This window comes from Phymastichus coffea, unplaced genomic scaffold (assembly GCF_024137745.1).
Source record: "Phymastichus coffea isolate CEN01 unplaced genomic scaffold, Cenicafe_Pcof_1.1 PCOF00151, whole genome shotgun sequence".
Taxonomy (NCBI): domain Eukaryota; kingdom Metazoa; phylum Arthropoda; class Insecta; order Hymenoptera; family Eulophidae; genus Phymastichus; species Phymastichus coffea.
Genome location: NW_026706962.1, coordinates 362,921 through 382,105, shown reverse-complemented (window position 1 = coordinate 382,105; position 19,185 = coordinate 362,921). Strand labels below are relative to the sequence as shown.

Below are 19,185 nucleotides of genomic sequence, written 5' to 3'. Positions count from 1 at the left end.
AAAAAATCCTCTTTCGAATTTTTCATTTCTAGTATCGGCTTGATAACAATCATTGTAATTAATATTCAAGTATCGTCGACTTCAAGTTTGCTTTGAATTTGCAGACAACTTGTAAGTTCTGACATGCAGAGGAAAACCAGAATTGTGCTAGCATCACCGCCATTGCATCGCATTTTTTATGCTAAAAGTTAGAAAAATTTGATTATTTCTAATAACTTGTGAAAATGAATATAAGTAACGAATATTTTCATCTAAAATGCTGAAATCCTCGCTCCTAAAAACAAGTGACTTTAAAAAAATAAGCATGCGATCCCTTATACTCTGGCGAAAAAACATTAAGTAGAAAAAGAACCATTTGTCAAAGGAAGAACTTGCGGAGTGGGAGGTCGAGGGCCGTAAAGCTTGTTCTGCGACCTGACCCCTTGACAGCAACCAGTAGCAGCACAGGTGAAAACCGGCAGTGGCGGGCAGGGATTTCTCAAACCGGATATATGTACACCGAAAGAGCGATGTGTTACGTAGTTTACAGTAAAGCCGCTTACAGTAAGTCCGGCTGCCTTATCGACTATACGTCTTGGCTAGATTTTCTTCTCCTCCTTTGAATCAAGAAATAAATATAGCGGGAAAAGTATGGAGAGATTGGCTCGAACGTGCGAGGTGAATTTTGTATCGACCAATGAAACCACAAGCGTATTTTCTCTTTCCGTCGATATATTTATGCAGTGTCATATGAAAAATCAAAAATTGACCGAAGTAAAATTTCTAAAATACATGACCGCTTGCTCGAATGGAAAGTAAGGGTCAAAACATGAGCGAGCAGCAGCATGCGTTAAATAACCTTGACGAAAAGCACTTAATGTTTTGACAAATTAAGAGTGACATTGCCGAGTTGTATGAATCTGGCGACAAGGATCAACGTAGAGATTAAACAAAAGTTGAGGGTTCAGCCATAGAAGTCGGCAAAGCGTAGCTGGCGTCCACAAATCGTAATACTTGGCGCACTAAAAACAGTAGCACATCTCATCGCGCGTATTGTGGGAAAAAATAAAAATTCCTCGTTAATTAAGTGCTTGCGGAACAACGACACCAGCTCTGCATACACACGTCGTTCCCAGAAGCGACGCTTTCGGGTTTGTCCAGTCTAGTCGTGTGGCACGCGCCGCTTCTTCGCGGAAAATCACATAGTGCGCGTTTATTGTAATGCCGCGCACACGAGGGAGAGAGAGAGAGAGAGAGAGAGAGATTGCCGTACAGTGATTACGTACGGCAGGGTTAAACGGGACGTGTGCTCACAAACGTAACGAGGGCGCACGTTAAAGTGTGTGAATTCCTCGTTTTACACCTCGACTTTTTATGTTAATCGCGCAAAAGCAAACGAGCGATGATTCATGGAACACACTCATACAAACATGTATATAGGTACATTATAACTACAAACTAGAGTTGTCGCTGAAAAATTGATTGTAAGTTCATTTTTCCGACAAGAACATTATTGAGACAAGCGAGTATTTGTTTATCTGGAGAAGCGAGTGAAAGAATAAGCTCATCATTATTCATTCCGTGCACAACGCGCGAGACCCCTTTTTGCCTATAGCGATATAACTCATCCGCTTCATCTCATTAAAATAGCGCTGCTACTGCTGCTGGCCTACGAAGCAAAAAATGAACCTGGCAAGAGATGAAAGTTGCAACTAGAAACAAATAAACTTTTATTTTTTACCCGATATACCTGCAGTGCGTATCATACAGTGATTGCAAGGGTAATTGATCCGACGCTTAGGCGTTCTGCGAGAGGGCCAGGTAGCAATGAAAATTAGATTAAAATCCGCGTAGCTCTTCTCGTTGGCGATAACTATCTCGCGAAGATTGAAGCGGGGATAAGAAGCAGCATCCCTCGTTGTCGAACAACGCTTCGGGCGATAGCGTTTTTTGTACTGCAAACGTTGCCCTTGCCGCTGCTGCTGCTTTCGAATTCGCATCTGTTGAGCGCGTCCTCAAACAGTAAATTACAAAATATGCTAAGCGCTCGATATAAATCAAAAGTGCGACCAGCAATCCTCTCACATCAGACCCCCGAGCGAATGATTGGGGTGCCAGCGAGCGGAATAGAGCGAGTTAGTACAACAGTTTGCAAACCGAGCAAATGGACCGGAAGGCACCGGTACTCCTAACGTAGACCATCCAATAAGATTATGTACGGCATTGAGAAAGCTAGTGCGCCCTTCCTACAAGGATGTATTATATTCATATTTATATTGACAAAAATTCTGCAAATGAAGGCTATGGCGATATGCTCTTAAACAACTTTGTAAATAAGTTATACTCGGAAAATTTACGTAGTGAACTATTCCTATTAAGCTTCACAGCTTAAATTTTATTTATTTAAACTATCAGATTTGCAGTCGCGGGGTAGAACATTATCCAAATTTTAATGTAACACGTGATGAATGCACATGTGCTCATTTTCGTCTACCGATGCTTTTGAACAAGTTTAGATTTTGTTTAAAAATAAAGAAGTCACTTTCATGATATCAAACAGTCGACTAAATAGAAACGTAACGAGTGTATTGAACGACAAAAGCAAGTAAAATTTACTACGGTTGACACCCAATTCGACCGAGTTGAAAACATCAACTCGGTCAACATTTTTCTATATTAACGAACCATACAACGCGTGACTTGACAACATCTCGTGACTGATCGGCAATCGCTTGTTACTCGAGTGAAGAAAACAAGGAAATTTCAGGCTGTCGACATATCGTCGCGCGCATCTGAGCTCAGCGATCGTCGTCCTCCTCACGAGCCTTTAAGTTATTGAAAGGTTACGGACACTTTCACGATATTTTGTAAAATTCTATATCGTCTTGCCTTTGTTGCTGTAGCATTTGTTTGCAGTGGACAATTTATTGGCATCTTTGTTGGCAATTGTCAAGGGCTCTCGAGATCCGTATCCTAAAGTTTCGTAATGTGTATGCGTGGGTTGCTGACCACTCTAACAAGTTTACTTGTTGCACATAAATTCAAAGGTGCGCGCACGCGTACAGCGTTCCCGGAACGTCACACGCGCGCTACTAGATCCTTTTATGAATAATAAATTTGTGGCCATCCAGTGAACTTGGCCGTCTGTTAACTGCCGACTCACTTATTTTCAGGGCTTTTTTCGGATGAGTATGCGTAATAGCTTATACGAACGTTCTTTCTATTCTTTGATATAAATCTTAACTGTGAGTACGCTTTTACGTGGATTTTATGACTCTCGGAAGTACACAGTAGAATAAAACAGACGGAAGAGGCTTTCATACGGCGAAATGATAATTGATTTCTCGATAAAACAATATTAATTATTACTGCTTGTCGTCCCGAAATACATATACATACATGCATACACGCACACATACTTATTTATGTATATATTTGTTTATGTATAAGAGTAATGAACTCACGTAGACCATATCTCGTGTGTAGGTGGTAATTTGACGTCGCTCGGCTTATCAGGCAATTTAGTACTGTAATACTCGTAGACGTAACTAGCTGCAGGATCGTCGGCCGGATGGCCACTAACCGCGGTGACCTGGTGCTGCTGTTGCAAATTGAGCATGGCCGCGGTGGCGACCGACAGCGGATGCTCGCAGTAAGTTCGCCAGTCGCCCTCCATGCCCTGCACCTGCACCTGCACCGCGGCGACCCTTTTCTGCACCTCTGGGTCGTTGCTCACCTCTGCTGTCGCTTCTCCGCCACCACTTTCACCGTTACCCGTTGCTTGAGGCTCACCAGCTTCGCCAAGCTGCTGTTGTTGTTGCTGCTGCTGCTGCTGCTGCTGCTGCTGCTGCTGCTGCTGCTGCTGCTGCTGTTGCTGCTGTTGATGCTGCTGCTGCTGCTGCTGCTGCTGAGTACCGGTCGAATCGTCGTCGTTGTCCTCGGAACGGGCGTAGCTGGTCGGCCCGTCCTCGACTCCAGGATCGTTGTCGCTTCGGCCACGCCTTCTGTAACAGAGACAGCGATCGATCAATGAAGAAATTAAGAAATACTCTCTCAAGTTAGTTAAGTTACACTTTTGTTATCGTGAATGTCACGTTGTATGCATAATTCATTAAATATTGCTATTTTTATCTATGGTAAATAAAGATTACCATTCATTCATTCATTCTTTTCTTCTCCCACTTTGGCAATCAAAACGGTGTGTCAGGCTTGCTGCTGTTTCAATGTACGTACACCTGAGGTTTTAACGGCGCACGCACGTAAACATTGCCATGTGAATTGATTGAATGATGCGGTTTTTCGATTTTGGCCGTCACCAGCTCAAAGCTCGTATAGTAGATACCGTTTAATGTCAATTGCGTAAGGAAAAATATTGAATTCGAAGGAAATATACCGCGAGAAATCAGCGTCAGCTCAGTTGAACTTGAAGACCGATAGCGCATTTTTCCTCCGTTCCCATGCTGTGCGTATTAGTTCGAGAAAACAGCAACGACAATTACCGAGACTTTCTATGTCCCCGATAGACATCATTAGACGGAGCTTCTTCGGCTCCTTCTGCTGAAACTTTCTAAGGTGATATCGAAGCGAGCAAGTTTGTGGCAACTTTTGCTAAGCGAAAAAAGCAGATGCGTAATTGTTTTCGTTGCGGCAAAAATTAGCACGTAACCCTTCCGCGTCGACTTTCATATGTCTCTTGTACAACTCAGAAGAACGATATCATTCGGTTATCCGAAGAACCAAATAAAGGCGCTTACTACCATGATTAATTATTATAGACCCCTTCGGCTTCCACTAGCGTTATAGTCATCAATTTATACAAAGGCGGCAGAGTCTCGATGCCGTATGCGCACATACAAACTTTATCTGCTCCCCCCTCTCGCACTCTAATTTATGCATATCAAATCAATCTCTCTACCTGTGGCGCAGCTGGCCGTATATATATGCGAAAGAAGACTTTGGTACCGATAATGAGAGGCATCGCCTTTCCAGTTCAATCCTGTGCAAATATTTTTCTCTACCCGAACGACTCTGTTTACTCAGGCCACGCCACCATGCTCATTGTCCTAGCGTGCTCTTCGGGCATCATTGTCGACTGAAAAAGAGACAGAGGGAGAGAGAGAGAGAGAGAGAGAGAGAGAGAGAGAGAGAGAGAGAGAGAGAGAGAGAGAGAGAGAGAGAGAGAGAGAGAGAGAGAGAGAGAGAGAGAGAATGGCAATGCTGCAGCATCCGGTGCGCGTCGCTTGCCCACCCAATCGTCTATTCAGACGGTCCTCCGTGTCCTGTTTCTTTATTTTTTCGCCATCTCGTTCATAGTGGACGTATGTCTTTTAGCGAGGCTTTTCACTAACCGATCATTAGCGCCGCGCTTTCCTAGGAAGGGAAATAAATTCATCAGCATCTGAATATGTTTTTCAATTAACAAAGATTTAAGCATAGCAATTGGTAATTGTGCGTTAATTGGGAAGATTTCTTTGTCATGCAATTGCTCATTTGGTCTCTGTGGGAATGCGCTAATACCTACGCGTAAATGCTTTTTTCACCGATTTGATCTCAACTCGTCATCGTCAAGGGATTTTCAATGGCACAATACGGCCTGCAAAAAACTATACGGTACAACTCTTGCGCACTGCAAGTGGAAAACAGATGCTTACAAATTGCTCGATTCTTTGAAATTTAATGTTTGAATTACGCACGAGGCTCAAATCGCACACAGTCGTTTAATTACGCACTTTACGGCCGAGATAATCGCTGATCAAGCTTCGATCTCGAAAAGGGAAAAACGTACGCATGCGTGTTCTCCGAGAAAAGCTGAAAAAGTAGACTCTCTAACATGGAATTCCGAAAAGCGCATGGCTCGCAGATCTATTGCTCGGCGTACGTGACTTGGGAGTCTGCACTGTGCACCATCCGATACCACAAAAAACTCATCGATTTCATTATAGGCCCCCAGTAGAGACTTGTTCGTCGAAGCGGTGCAAGTTATCCCTCTTACTTCTCTCGCCGTTTCTTTCTCGTATAACCTTTGATTTCTCCGAATATTTGTTAATTAAGAATCACGTCTCTGTCTCACGCTGACCGCCATGTGAGATGGAAGTACAAGATAGCCCAGGACCGACAGCGTCCATCAGATGAGAATTCTTGCTGTCACTCAAGTGTATTTTCAAAACGAATTCCTATATCGCGGCGGAAGATCCAATCATAATTATGTCTGCGGCGGCGGAACTCGCCGTATTCTACAGAGCTACTCGTAGTAACACAGCTGGCATTCATCGACTGGAGTGGACGCGCGAAGTAGCCATAGGTCGGACTCGTTGATAGGCCCGTAAAGCAGTCAATTAGCAATAACGTAACAGGTCGTAGGACGTACGCGAATGAAACGTTAAAGTTTTTTCGATGCACAAGCTCGCCAGTCCGTCTGCAAGCTTGACTGCGATGAGCGCGACGAGCGAGAAAAGAAGCAAATTAAGAGCAGCTGCCGTGACGTATGGTAGCATCAGGTATTCAGCTCCACGCGGCTGCCGTCCACGCGACTCTTCGCCCTTTCGCATATGCACTTGCTCGCGTGCGAACGCTTGCGCATTTTAATAAACTTGACGATTTGCGGCCTCCGACAGCGCCCACGCGCCTCCACTTTTTCGCCACGACCGCCAGACGCGTGGCACGTGTCCGAGTAAATGCTAATCTTCGCAAGTTGTTTAGGAAGCTATTGCCAAGTGACTTATTCATCGTTCAACATTTCTTTTTCACCCGAGCGCCAGCACGAACGAATAGCCCTATAGACGCCTCGTGGAACGGACGCGCCGGCATCCGTACTGTAGCTTGCATTATTGTTTATCGCGAAACGCGCTGTAAAGCTCACTTGGAACTTCACAGTGAATTTATTGCACGAGTGTTGATATAACGTCAGTTGTGATACTTTACATGCTGTTTCTTTGTGCAAAGAGATGAGCATTTGTGAGCACTCGAGCAAAGCCCCTATTAATATTTAATAATAAGATTCTCCTCGACCGCCACTTTCTGGAACCTAACACATCCATTCCGATCGACTTCTCGTTATGGTTAATCCAAGTGCGAGCGTCCATCGATCACGCAAAAAACAAACTAAGAAAAAAAGAAAATAAGAAGGAAGAAGCCTGATCGCGCGAGCGCAGAGTAATTAGCGTTAAGCTTGGTGTTCGCTTGCTCTGCATAATAAAACTGCATCACGTGCAGAAGCGTGCACTCGTGCAATTTGTCGTCGGTAGTCTAGTAAAGCTCTACCTCTTCTTATCGGTCGTTTCAGCTCGTATTTGCATTATCGTGCGGTATTCTGCGCCGATGCTTGATTGATTAATGATTCACGCAGCGAGTAAGTACATAAATAAATAAACGCGCAACTAATAGATCACTTATTTTGTCCTTTTATTCTCGTCAATATGCACTTGCGCGTCATTATGTTTTACGGGTTCAATGCCGGAAATTGTTAATTATTTATGAGCTTCGTCAGCTTATACTTTGGCTGATAGTTTAATCGGGACTCGTTTGCAATGTTGTCCCGATCAGCATTGTGTCATCGATGAAAATTCGTTAAGCGTGGAGCGGGAATATATACAGCGCGCGCGCACATTACGTATTCCTCGAAGACATTGGACACGCTCATCGGGACAAAGCAAACGAAACGCGTGAGGGTTGTCTTGGCTGACTTTGATGGAACGACGAGGGTCGTAGGAACCGTACTTACCCCTCTCGATCTCCCCGTCTCTCTCTCTCTCTCTCTCTCTCCCTCTCTCTCTCTCTCTCTCTCTCTCTCTCTCCCTCTCTACCTCTCTATCTCGCTTGCATGTGCACTAGTCTCTCTCTTCTCAATACATATGGAATTGAATGTTTAAATCGTTAAAAACGGGGAAATCACATCGATAGCGTCCGTCTGCGGCCTTGCTTTCTACTCGTCAAGGTTACCCAACTTCGTGACTCTAAATCGTACTATGCTAACTTATCGCACTGATTGAATTATTAGTCACAAATTGAGCTAGCGTTTCCGGTAAAAATATCCGACATGATTATCTCTTGCAATACCTATGTTCCATCGTGTTTAGTTGGAGAAAAGAGATTGCATTTGCTGTAAAACAATGTGCCAGTATTGAATATGAGACTAAAGATAAGTTGGCTAAATACTAATATGTCGGGACTGAAATAGCTAAGCACAATGCTAAAGATTCGAGTAATTCTTCGAACAACAACATGAGTGCTCCTTGGCTGATCGTACTCCGATATAATTTATAAAGAGACTGCACTGTGTATCATTCCACATGAAGCTTGAGTCCAGTCGGGATCTCCAGACGAAACGCTTATTACCTTCTGCCGTCTTTTTCTTGCTACAGCACCCGTCGCCAAAGCATTTGCAATTTCTATAAATCAATCAATAAAACAGCTCGCTAAAAGCAAAGAGATATTTTTCAGGATCCTTTATTTGCCTTTTAAGGTATAGGCCAAACCAGTATGAATCTGGACAGATTTTTAATTTACGTGTGCTACAGCGGCATGGCACTGTAACATCACGTCCCTGCTACGAAACAGTGAAAGTTCATAGATATTAGTCATTGCCGAACGGCGAATCCATTTTACAACGTCTACGCTGTGCCCAAATGAGCTAATTCTTCAGCTCTTTGGCTTTTCGTGCCGTCCGATTGGTCGCCTTTGACTCTTTCGTAAGCACTAATCGGAATTGACTCAGCGTGTACATTGATCATGCCGCTTTGATGACATCCTTTGGCCGGGTATAACCGATACGAGCTCACAACAAACAGAAATGTACAACTTGTCAATTAGTCCAAAGAATGGAATTAAGTATTATTTAAAAAAAATAATCGTAACGAGTATTGGAAATGTATTTGACGATGATGCGTCTCACGTTATTTAAGAAAAATAGCTTTCGTAAGCAGTTCCGCATGGGACAAACTACCTTTTACGGGCAAAATAGGAGGGTTACTTTTGAGTGCACCTACTCACATGGCACAGGGCAAGGTCCAAAGCAGTTTTACAAGCAGCAAAGTCCAAAGGTATGCGCTGAGCGATAGCGAGGTACAATGTAGTTACACGCAGACGGATATTGGCGCGACGCGACGGCGCGAACTTCCTGCCGCGTTTCGTTTGCTATTTCTGTCATCGGAGGCATACGCGCAATTAATGTATCAGAATGCCGCGATAGTTGCGCAGGCCATAGGTACGCGCGTACCGCGCTATCTTCAGCCTGGTGCGCAATTAGCTTTGGTATTCTGTTGAGTTTCTCTTTCGTTGCTTTGCAGGCACGGTGTTTGATAGTTATTGCCCGAGTATTCGCGAGCGGGGAAACGCAGCAGGCGTCCGAGTCAGCTGATACAGGGAGCGAGATTCAGGTTTGCTGGAGCGGCGCACGAGCGATGTTGCGAGTGAGGCAATCTCTGCACGGGATATGCTCGCGGCGTTCAACCATTAGCGCTTCGCTTCGCGCGATGCCTTTTCGGCGCGTACAGGCTATGCTGCCTGTACCTGTGCGAGACTATATTATTACCCTTTTTCACACTTCCCTTGCTCGGGGCCAGCAGCCGAGCTAGAATAAACAAAAAGCTCCATTGTCTGGCACGCACCCCGAGATTGCTTTATGCTCGGGGATGTTGCTGCTGCTGCTGCTGCTGCTGCACACACACACACACGCTTTAACGATGGGGTGGCTGAGTTTATTAGCGCGCGAGAAGTCAGCCGAGTATTCCTGGACACTTTACTTGCTCGAAAGGATGACACGCATCCCTTGCGAAGCCCGCATTATTTAGCGTATCGATTGCCTTGCCTTGTGCGCTTACGCCTTCAAGTCGCCAGTCCGTGGCAAGCATCGCTGCAAAAAAGGTTCTTCCTGTCGATCGAGCTTGCTCCTACGATCCACGCGGAGGATGGATTTCTCCCCATATTTCCTTATCTTTTCTCTTCAAGTGCAACGCGCCATTTTTATGTATTTGACGCTACGACAACAGTCATAATAATGTTTTAACAGTTGTATCGGCCGCTCGCTTGGCATTTTTTTAGAAAATCGCTATTATCATTTGTTCCTCATGATTGCGCGTGTGCGAGTGTGCCTGTGTGTGTAGTTTCCGCTAACCAACTTTTTCTCCGACAACCGGCCACGATAATTGATCGAATGTTGAATTCTACCGAGAAAAAGTGAGAGCGATAGTAAAAAAAAAACGCCGCTGGCCGAAAGAAATTGCATTATATCCGCGACCGACCGTTAAGTGCAAAATAAATAAAAAGTCGAAAACTCACTGGTTTATTGGTTTATTATAAATTGAACGATTCCGCACGACTCGGTTTAAGATAATGCTTCTATGTAGCGGAGCACGCTCGTTGCGAACTTTAACGGATAATTCAATAAACATGAGTGAATGTGAGTGAGGTTGCTCATCCATGCTCGGGATTTATTATTTATACATGATATTTTTCCGGTAACCGACTGTAAACACTCGTCCAAGTCCTATCTAACATAGCTTGCACGAAACATCAAGAAATTAGGAAACGAGAGATTATGGTATTCTGATTAAATACATTCAATGATACTATCGGATGGACACGGAGATTGTGGATGTCGATCCGATTGAATTCTACAAAGGGAGCTCATCGCTTTTGTGCGATGACGATGGGCGCGATGCTAGACAGACAAGAATTTTTTTCGAAAGAGCCAAAAAAATTAAGATTTTAAAAGTCTTTTACTCAGAGTTTGATTAGAGGTAATACTCCTTGGCAACTTTTATCGGCGATACTTGAACTATTGCAATGACTACAATTATTGTTCAGTTTCTTTCAACTCGGTCAATAATCTCGCATACTTGTCCACCAGAAAAATATTTTCATTTGGTTGTGCTAGGGACAACGTAGCTGAACGTAAGTGCTACTATAATTCACCACGTGCATAGTCCCATACATGCAAGACTTATCTATGCGAGGGAGAGATATCTACTGCGCGATATTATACTTTGTGGGGCTATTATTATCAGGTCTAATGGAGAATCGATTAATTATTTTGCTGCTACTAATTTTTGCTCTACTATTTCACAAGTTTTTTCAGAATAGTATAACAAAAAATATGGCAAAGTGCACGTGGCAGCGATGTTTAGTACGCAATTACAGTCTCCTATCGTTTGGCTTCATTACCGAACGACTCATTATCTTTGCAGCTTATCTGCAGCACTATTATTCTCGATACGAGCGAACTCTTTTACCCGCAGGAACATAACGTACGTTTCACAACTACGCCTACTGCGATATCATTTCATATATAAATTCGTTGTTTTTACATAAACTAATGCTTCTAGACAAAAAATACTGCTAGATTAGTTCAGTAATCGCTACGCCAAACCGCAATGCAAACTAAATCTGCAGCTTATTTTGTACTTTTATTTGAGGTCCAAATTACCTCGTCCAAGACGGATGACCGAATCCAGCTAGGGTAGATAGCTTACGTCGAGTAAGAAATACGGTACGAACGTTGTGGTAATAATGCTAAACGAATATTTGTGAGCTGTCAAGTGGATTCATGTTTTGTGACTTAAGATGTACTTATTTCATTAAAATATGTTAATGTAAATGGCAGTCAGGATCGTTGGGCTGAGTTACTCTATTTGCGTGTGATTGATATTCCAAAATTGATACATAATTAATTAGGGTTCAGTTGAGCTTGTTAGAGAAATGAAAAATCTAACATTTTTGATCTCTCGAATAGTTATACATATTTCTATCAGCGATAGGCACTCTACGACCAATAAGTTTCATTTGTTCTTCTAATGTTCACTGAAAATTTATTACTCGTCAAGAGGCTACCGTTGTGTTATTTTATATATCGATAAAATATCGATTTCTGCTTTAAAGGCATGTGTGAGAAGAAACAAAGCTGATAGGCACGGAGAACATAGTAACGGTATGCTTATCATTATTCGTTTTTAGTTTTCCATCACAACCCATCGCCATCGTTCTAGTCGCTTGCCTTCCACGTTTAACCGACGTTCCTTCTTTCTTTCATCTCCTGCTAAACGATCGAATACCAAAATATAAATTAAAGTTACATAATCGTCGACGTGGAATTTTCTAAATGAATCTACTCAACCGCTATTAAAAGAAACGATTCTATTGTTCGTGCTCTTTACTCCGTAAACAAGAGAAAGTAAAAACCCGCTCGCGCAGTAACTATCTCTGCATATCATAATATATGTCTCGTAAAATGCAAATCGATAGAAATTTCATGGGTCGACATCACGAACTCGTCACCGTTGATAATAAAAATCACTTTTAACCTGCTACGAGATTGAATGATTTCGCATCCTTTCAAGGCTATCGTCATCAGCTGATTGATTGTAACGCGAGTCTAGATGTTTTTTATACGATAAGACGCGCGCGCGCACACGTGTGTGCGTGTGCGTGCGTGCGCATGCGCGTGTGGGTGCGCGTACGAGCATCGTGTTGTCATCTGTCGCAGCCAACGCTTAGTTATTTTTGTCAGACTTGGTCAGTCTGATAGGTATATATGTGATTAAGCATTACACAGAACAAGAAAAAAATACTCTGAGCTCAACCGTATACATTCAGTAGACTTATAAGACAGAACGAACAACAAGTATAGAAAAGAAGTGTTCGCACGTCATTCTTAAAAATACATCTCTTTATCTCGATCAATAGTGATACCCGTCGTCATTAGTATATCAAACTAAATAAACGATTCTGGATTCCATATGCTCCGACGTAATTACATAGATGTGTGGTGGAGGGTGGGAACATTGCTATGGAAACCGAAAATTACCAATTTTCTCAGAGTCACGAACCCCCAATTAAGAAATTTGCGAGAACGTTGCCATTTAATTAACATCCACGGGGGTCTCTACTGTAATGTATTTTGGACGACAATGCGCCACGGGACGCAGCTTCCTTGTGGGGAATGGCGCGTGTACGACTATGCTCAAGGGCTTCATTAGCCAAATGAAGTGTTTGACAATTGTTTTCTTAACACCTTAATTTTTCGCCTAGAAAAAAACAAAATTTGTATCTTGATAGATTTTTCCAAGATTCCTAATGCTATCATTTACTTTTTCTTCGTCATGATATAATGATTTGGCATTTGGTTTGCTAATTGTTGCCAATGATTTGAATGATTTTGAATGTATTTAGCGTAATCTTTTCGATAATATTAATTAATTATTTATGCTCTTATCAGAATAATATATTTTTCGTATTAATTAAGCGTAAAGAAATTTATCGGATAATGGAGAAATAAATAATAAATTTTCTTTTTTTAATATTTGTTGATTAATTCAAAATGATTATTTTACTTACATAGGATTTTGTTCAGTGTCATGAATGACTTACGTAATTAATGCAGACATTATGTTAATCTAATGAATACATCAATGCTGAGCTTTTTGACGATCGATTTTTGTATTTAAATTGTTAATGTTGTACAAGAACAAATCCCATCGATGGCGACGATAACCTACATTTTATAAGGAATTTCAATAAAAAAGATACAGAACAATTGAAATCACATTGTAGACTACTGATAGCCAATCAAGGTATACATGTCAGTTAAGAGAATAATTTGTAAAGCCCATTCGAAACATGAAGCGCAGTTGACGAAATGCTTAGGGACAAGATTCAAAGACATTCAGAAGCTATAACAAGGTATCGAAATGGTTGCCGTAGTCGTGAAATTTAAGGATATTTAATAGTATGCATTATTTGATAGGGATGTATGTCAGTTAAAGTGATATAAAATTGAAGTTGATTAATAAATTTGAGCGCATATTGTGAAATTTGCCGAGTAGCCGTTATGGCGATGTGAGTGGAAAGTAAAGGGCCGCAGACGAGCGTTTGCCTACGGGGCAAGTGTTCGCTGGACACGCAAAGAGCGGTCACCCAAGAGGGTCATCCCTTTCGAGCTCATTCTTGCGATGCGCGCAAGTTCTCGCTTAGCATAAAAGGGGTAGAATGCCCAATGGTCGCACAATGCCCTTTACGACTGTTCCGTGACCCCGTAATTAGGCCTAGCTTGTATGCGCGCAGGCGATACAGATGCTCGGACCATGGGAAAATCATACTATATAGGCTTTCTTCTATTCTTGTTCTTTTACGCACACGCATACACACACATGCATACACGATGTCCGTACAGCAATGCAACCGAATTGATCGCGATGCTCATCGGCTGGATTTATGATTAACACACGTTATAAATCGGCGTTTCAATGTACGATGATTAATGCAGAAATACGCACATATAAATCCGTATGCACACGCACAAATAACTAGCCTAGCCTCTTTACTTTGCATGCGTATGATTGGACCAAAATCTGCTCAACTTAGGACAAGAGTGCAATTGCGACATAGAAACATAATCTTGAACATATAATAATGTCTATTTCATTGACAATGTTTGTACTTATACAGATGTTCATACAGGATAGGTCTCTCTCCTCTACTACAGTTGTACAAAAATGTATATCCCCGCATGTGTGCATGATTGTATATTCAAAGTATCTTCACTCATTCAATGATAATTCGGTATCGCACATAATAAAATAGTGAGAACACTAATTATTTATTCGCCTACCTTTACTTGTTATTTTCTTGATAGTACTTTAGGACTTTGCAAATACTGAAAAGATCCGTAAGCCGCGCCTCATCACTATGTAAAATAGCAATAAGCTATTTCTTAATTATATTTTCACATCTTTTATTTCAAAGAGCACTTGAAAAAATAATTTTAATCACAAAAGTTGATCAAAAAAGAATGTTTGCAAGACGTAGACACTTCAACACTATTCTGAATCCCACAGCACATAGATGACGACGACGATGACGAAAAGAACTAACGAGATAATAACTGACTAAGAGATACACATGGAGCTTTCGCACTTTAAAGCTTTCTCTCTCTCTTAGAATCTCTAATTCTTCCGGTCTCTCTCTCTCTCTCTCTCTCTCTCTCTTTCTTTCTCTCCCTTTCTTTCTTATTTACTTCTGTTAGTGTATTAATGCTGTGACGAGTATATGTGACACATAGTTGAAGCCGGCTCGACGTCTTGCATGGGACTGTGCCGGCAGCGGGCTACAGGTCGGCAGAGCTCGCGCTCTCTTACATCTTGTCAGGTAAGTGTGAGCTTTGCCGGCAAGACGAGAGACAGAGAAAGGTATATGTATAGTTGAACGAACGAGAGAGAGAGAGAGAGAGAGAGAGAGAGACAGAGACAGACAGACAGACAGAGACAGAGAGAGAAAGACAGACAGAGACAGAGAGAGGGAAGCGACGTGTTGCTAGACCCGCCCCTTAAACCACGGCGACCCCACTCTTTTACTCGCGCCAGGCGTAATGTACGTGTCCCCACTGCTGTCGCTGTCACTGTTGCTGCTGCTACTGCGGCTGCACGTCGATTCATTGACAAAGACTACAACTACATGCAACGGTGATGCCTATTACACGTGCTACGTTCAACCTACGCAAGAGGTAACCACAGGCTTACCTTTTATTTCTAAGAATGTGAACTATTTCATGATTACTGCCTAGAATTGGGATAATAATTTGATCTTCACACCTTCAGTAAAAGTATTCCATAAAAATTTAACGTTAGACCGCACGTGAATACATTGTTAAATAAAAAATCAGCATTATAACTAGTTATACCATTGAAGAAGCAGTAATAATTGTTTCACTGTGAGAAACGCGAATTTATCTAAGCAATCTAAGCGCGTCTTTCTTTGCTGTGATAATTTCTAGTAGTATAATACTAGAGATTAAATTATGACTGCACGCAATTGCATTTCCTTCAAAACTGATTATATAAGTTGGTCTCAAAATAAAAATTTAACTTGCATGAATTTGATAACAATAAACAATGGCGAAAAAACGGCAGCCAGGTTTTTTTGTAAAGTAAAAAATTTTCAGTAAGAAATATCTTGATTAACAAAAAAAATTGTTAATAAATCATGGTGATTACATGTATGTACTTCGTAGTTTTATAAAATTTAAGGAAGCTCTATTTTAAGATGGAGGAAAGTAATAGAAGCAGTTGAGTTCTCTACATGTAATGCTACAGGATATCTTGTATGGAAGTTATCATTCAATTTTCTCTCTCTCTCTCTCTCTCTCTCTCTCTCTCTCTCTCTCTCTCTCTCTCTCTCTTACACACACACGCGCGCGCACGCACACAAAGAAGAAGAGTATTTATTTGGCATCGACGATCAATTCTCGACGATCCAATTATTGATTTACGGCCAATCATGGTGACTTTCGAGTTTTTTGTCGTTGATCGTAGTTTCACCAAGCTCTCCACCGAGCACACGCCTGTATGTACCTAACTGTCGAGACGATGAAAAAAAACGCTCGGCTACGCGAGACTATGCATCGCCCCAGGTGACCATAACAGTCGCACAAGACCTCTGATCATTTTCTTCTTCTTGTTAATTCTACTCTTGCGCGCTTGTACTTATATGCGAGAGAGTTCGGGAAATTGATTTCTTGCCTCAAGTCTATCGATAAATAGTCGAGAAAAGTCTCTCCGTTGTGGAGTATTTCTACCTTTGTTACAATAGGTTTTGGAAACTAAAAGGTATTTCTATCCGAGAATGGTGTTTTCTGGGCAGTGGCTTTCATGCCCATTCACGAGATTTCTTCTTTAAATCTGATATGATCGTACAATGCCTTTTATATACTATCGTAAAATCATTGCCGATTCATTATACTTTACTACTGATTTGGAATACTCATTGTAAATTACATATTACCAGTTATGCAAACAATAAAACAAATATAATTTAATTAAGGTAAACAATACATTACACAATTTGCACTAGGAGAGAATAAATCAATTTTTCGTCGTTTTGTGAATTAATGAAATTTTAGCCAATCGTAGGAGTTATAATTTATATCACATAGTACTTTATATGGAAATAGGCTTGTTTTCATCGTCAAAATAATGTGTGCGTGTGTGAGTGTGTGTGTGTTTCCGCTTTCTTTGCGCGTTCTAGAGAACATGATGATGGGTCTACTACATTTCTTATTACCGTATACTCTACTGTACAATACTGCAGCAATATTATATTTATCTATAAACAATAAGTTTTAACGATAACTAGAACGTAGAAAACGTTATTCCAATATTTATACATGATTCGATTCAAAAAGTTTTATATAACCAAATAAAATAATTGTATTAATTATATCTCGGAGGAAAGAAGTATCAATGCGGTATTAAGATATTATTGACGAATAACTTTGAAAGAGTCAAAGACAACTTATCCAAGGACTCGGTATGAGCTTTAATTTTCTTGCTTGTGAATTCTAAAATATTTAGCGGCCCTAGAAAGTTCCTTCAATCGTAACATCTTATATTTTTTAATTGATTTTATCGTGTCTTTCTGAACGTTAGAGCAAACGGAAATTATTTTGGGAGGACTCGTTGTCATTGTTATGACCTGTACTATGGAATGAGTGTAGCCGATTTTCAAAAAAATTGTTTTTTCATGCTTTTCGACCGGTTTTTTAATTTTATTAAGAAAAAGTAATTTATAATTTAAAAAAAACTGGTTAAAAAACTTGAAAAAGAATAATTTTTTAAAAATCGGCTCCACTCATTCCATAGTACAAGTCATAATAAAGACAACGAGACCTCCCAACATGATTTCCGCTTACTCTAACGTTCAGAAAGCGTGGTAAAGTCAATTTTTTCAACAAATAAAATGTTACAATTAAGGGAACTTTCTAGGACCTCTTAATAAGATTTTGATATTCATGAGAAAGAAAATGAAAGCTCTTATTAAGCCCTTAAAGATGGAAAGGTTTCCATGACGATATCTTTATTCGAATGATTTTGATATGCCAACAAGAAAAACTTTCAATATTCACTATTTGACAACGGCTGATCCCCTTAATAAAACTGTAGAAAGTTGATCATTTAATAACCGGAACAATTCGAAACCCGAACATTATTTTATATTAGGACACAATACCGATAAATTTGTTAGATTTAAGCATAAATATGTATATCTTAATAACGTAAATAAATAAAATAAAACTCTATATGATTGTTTGATCGTCACTGTAAACCTCGATAAATCATTTTGTGCACGCAATGCTACACTCCCATATATAAACGCACGAATTTTCTATCGAAATTATTCGGTAGTCTTGCCCCGCGAATCAATTGGAAATCGCAAAAAATGTCAACTGTAATAACTTTGATATGCTGGAAGAGACAATCAACAGAACGGAATATTGGAACTACTAGATTCAGATATCAAGAACTTGAATAGTATGTAAAAGCATATACTGAGCAAGCTCTCATAACGCTCTGCACGTATAAGTATCAGCCGTTTACACGCAATTGTAAACCAGTTTGAGTATTGTTCTCATGACTCTACTTTTCCTTAACTTGTATAACAATAATAATAATAGATATAGAATATGAAGGTTCTATACTTTGTCAACTTCTCTTGATGCGACAGAATATTGTTACTAAGTTAAAGATAAAGATATACGATAAGCGGTCAGCGTAAAGAATGCAAAGTAATTATTTCACGCGCGCGTGCGCGCCAATTAATCGGCGTGCATAATTCAAGAAAGAGTTTAGTGAAAGCTACAGCATAATTCAGCATTACATATATTATCAGACGAACCGTGCACATTCCAGACGCATTTTTGGAAATGTCAACTGCGAGAATGAGAGAGAGAGAGAGAGAGAGCGAGAAAGAGAGAATGAGCGCAATTATAAGAGAACAGGGCGTGGCGTCGTTTATGCGCCTATCTCTCGCGCGTACATTCAAGTAGTGGAGAGCGGTTTTATCGCGAGCTGTTGCTTCTCCTACTCGCGCGACACGATAAGCCGCGCCTCTTTCCTTCTTTCTTTATTTCCTTCTTGTTTCTATCACCTACAGTGATTCGCTGATACGAAGCCCCCGCTCCAAACTAATCGTGAGATTTTTCTAAACGTCGTTTCTAGCTAGACGTTTCTATTATTCCGAGAGTGCCACACGCTAAATGGAAGCTCTACCGCTCTAATTTCTGCAATTTGGTCATATTGCTAATAAATGTTAATATTGCTAGCAATTCTATTGGCTATTTTTTACTGAATATGCATACGTTATAAGTCAACAATCGATCAAAATTTAGGAAAATACCGACATTTGAAAGTTTTAAAATTACTGGCGCAAGACAATTGGACA

At 40.8% G+C, this 19,185-nt stretch overlaps 1 protein-coding gene across 8 annotated transcripts in view; it reads right to left on the bottom strand.

The window, feature by feature from the left end:
- The window catches only part of LOC131672464 (protein grainyhead), a 46,988-nt gene that overhangs the window by 13,885 nt on the left and 13,918 nt on the right, over positions 1-19,185 (bottom strand). For all 8 annotated transcript variants that reach the window (XR_009302627.1, XM_058949688.1, XM_058949692.1 and 5 more), the window contains one exon: positions 3,444-3,983. Coding sequence is in view for 7 of the 8 variants with exons in the window: in XM_058949688.1 (XP_058805671.1) it covers positions 3,444-3,983 (540 nt within the window). In the remaining variant the exon portion in view is untranslated. The remainder of the gene's footprint in view (positions 1-3,443; positions 3,984-19,185) is intronic.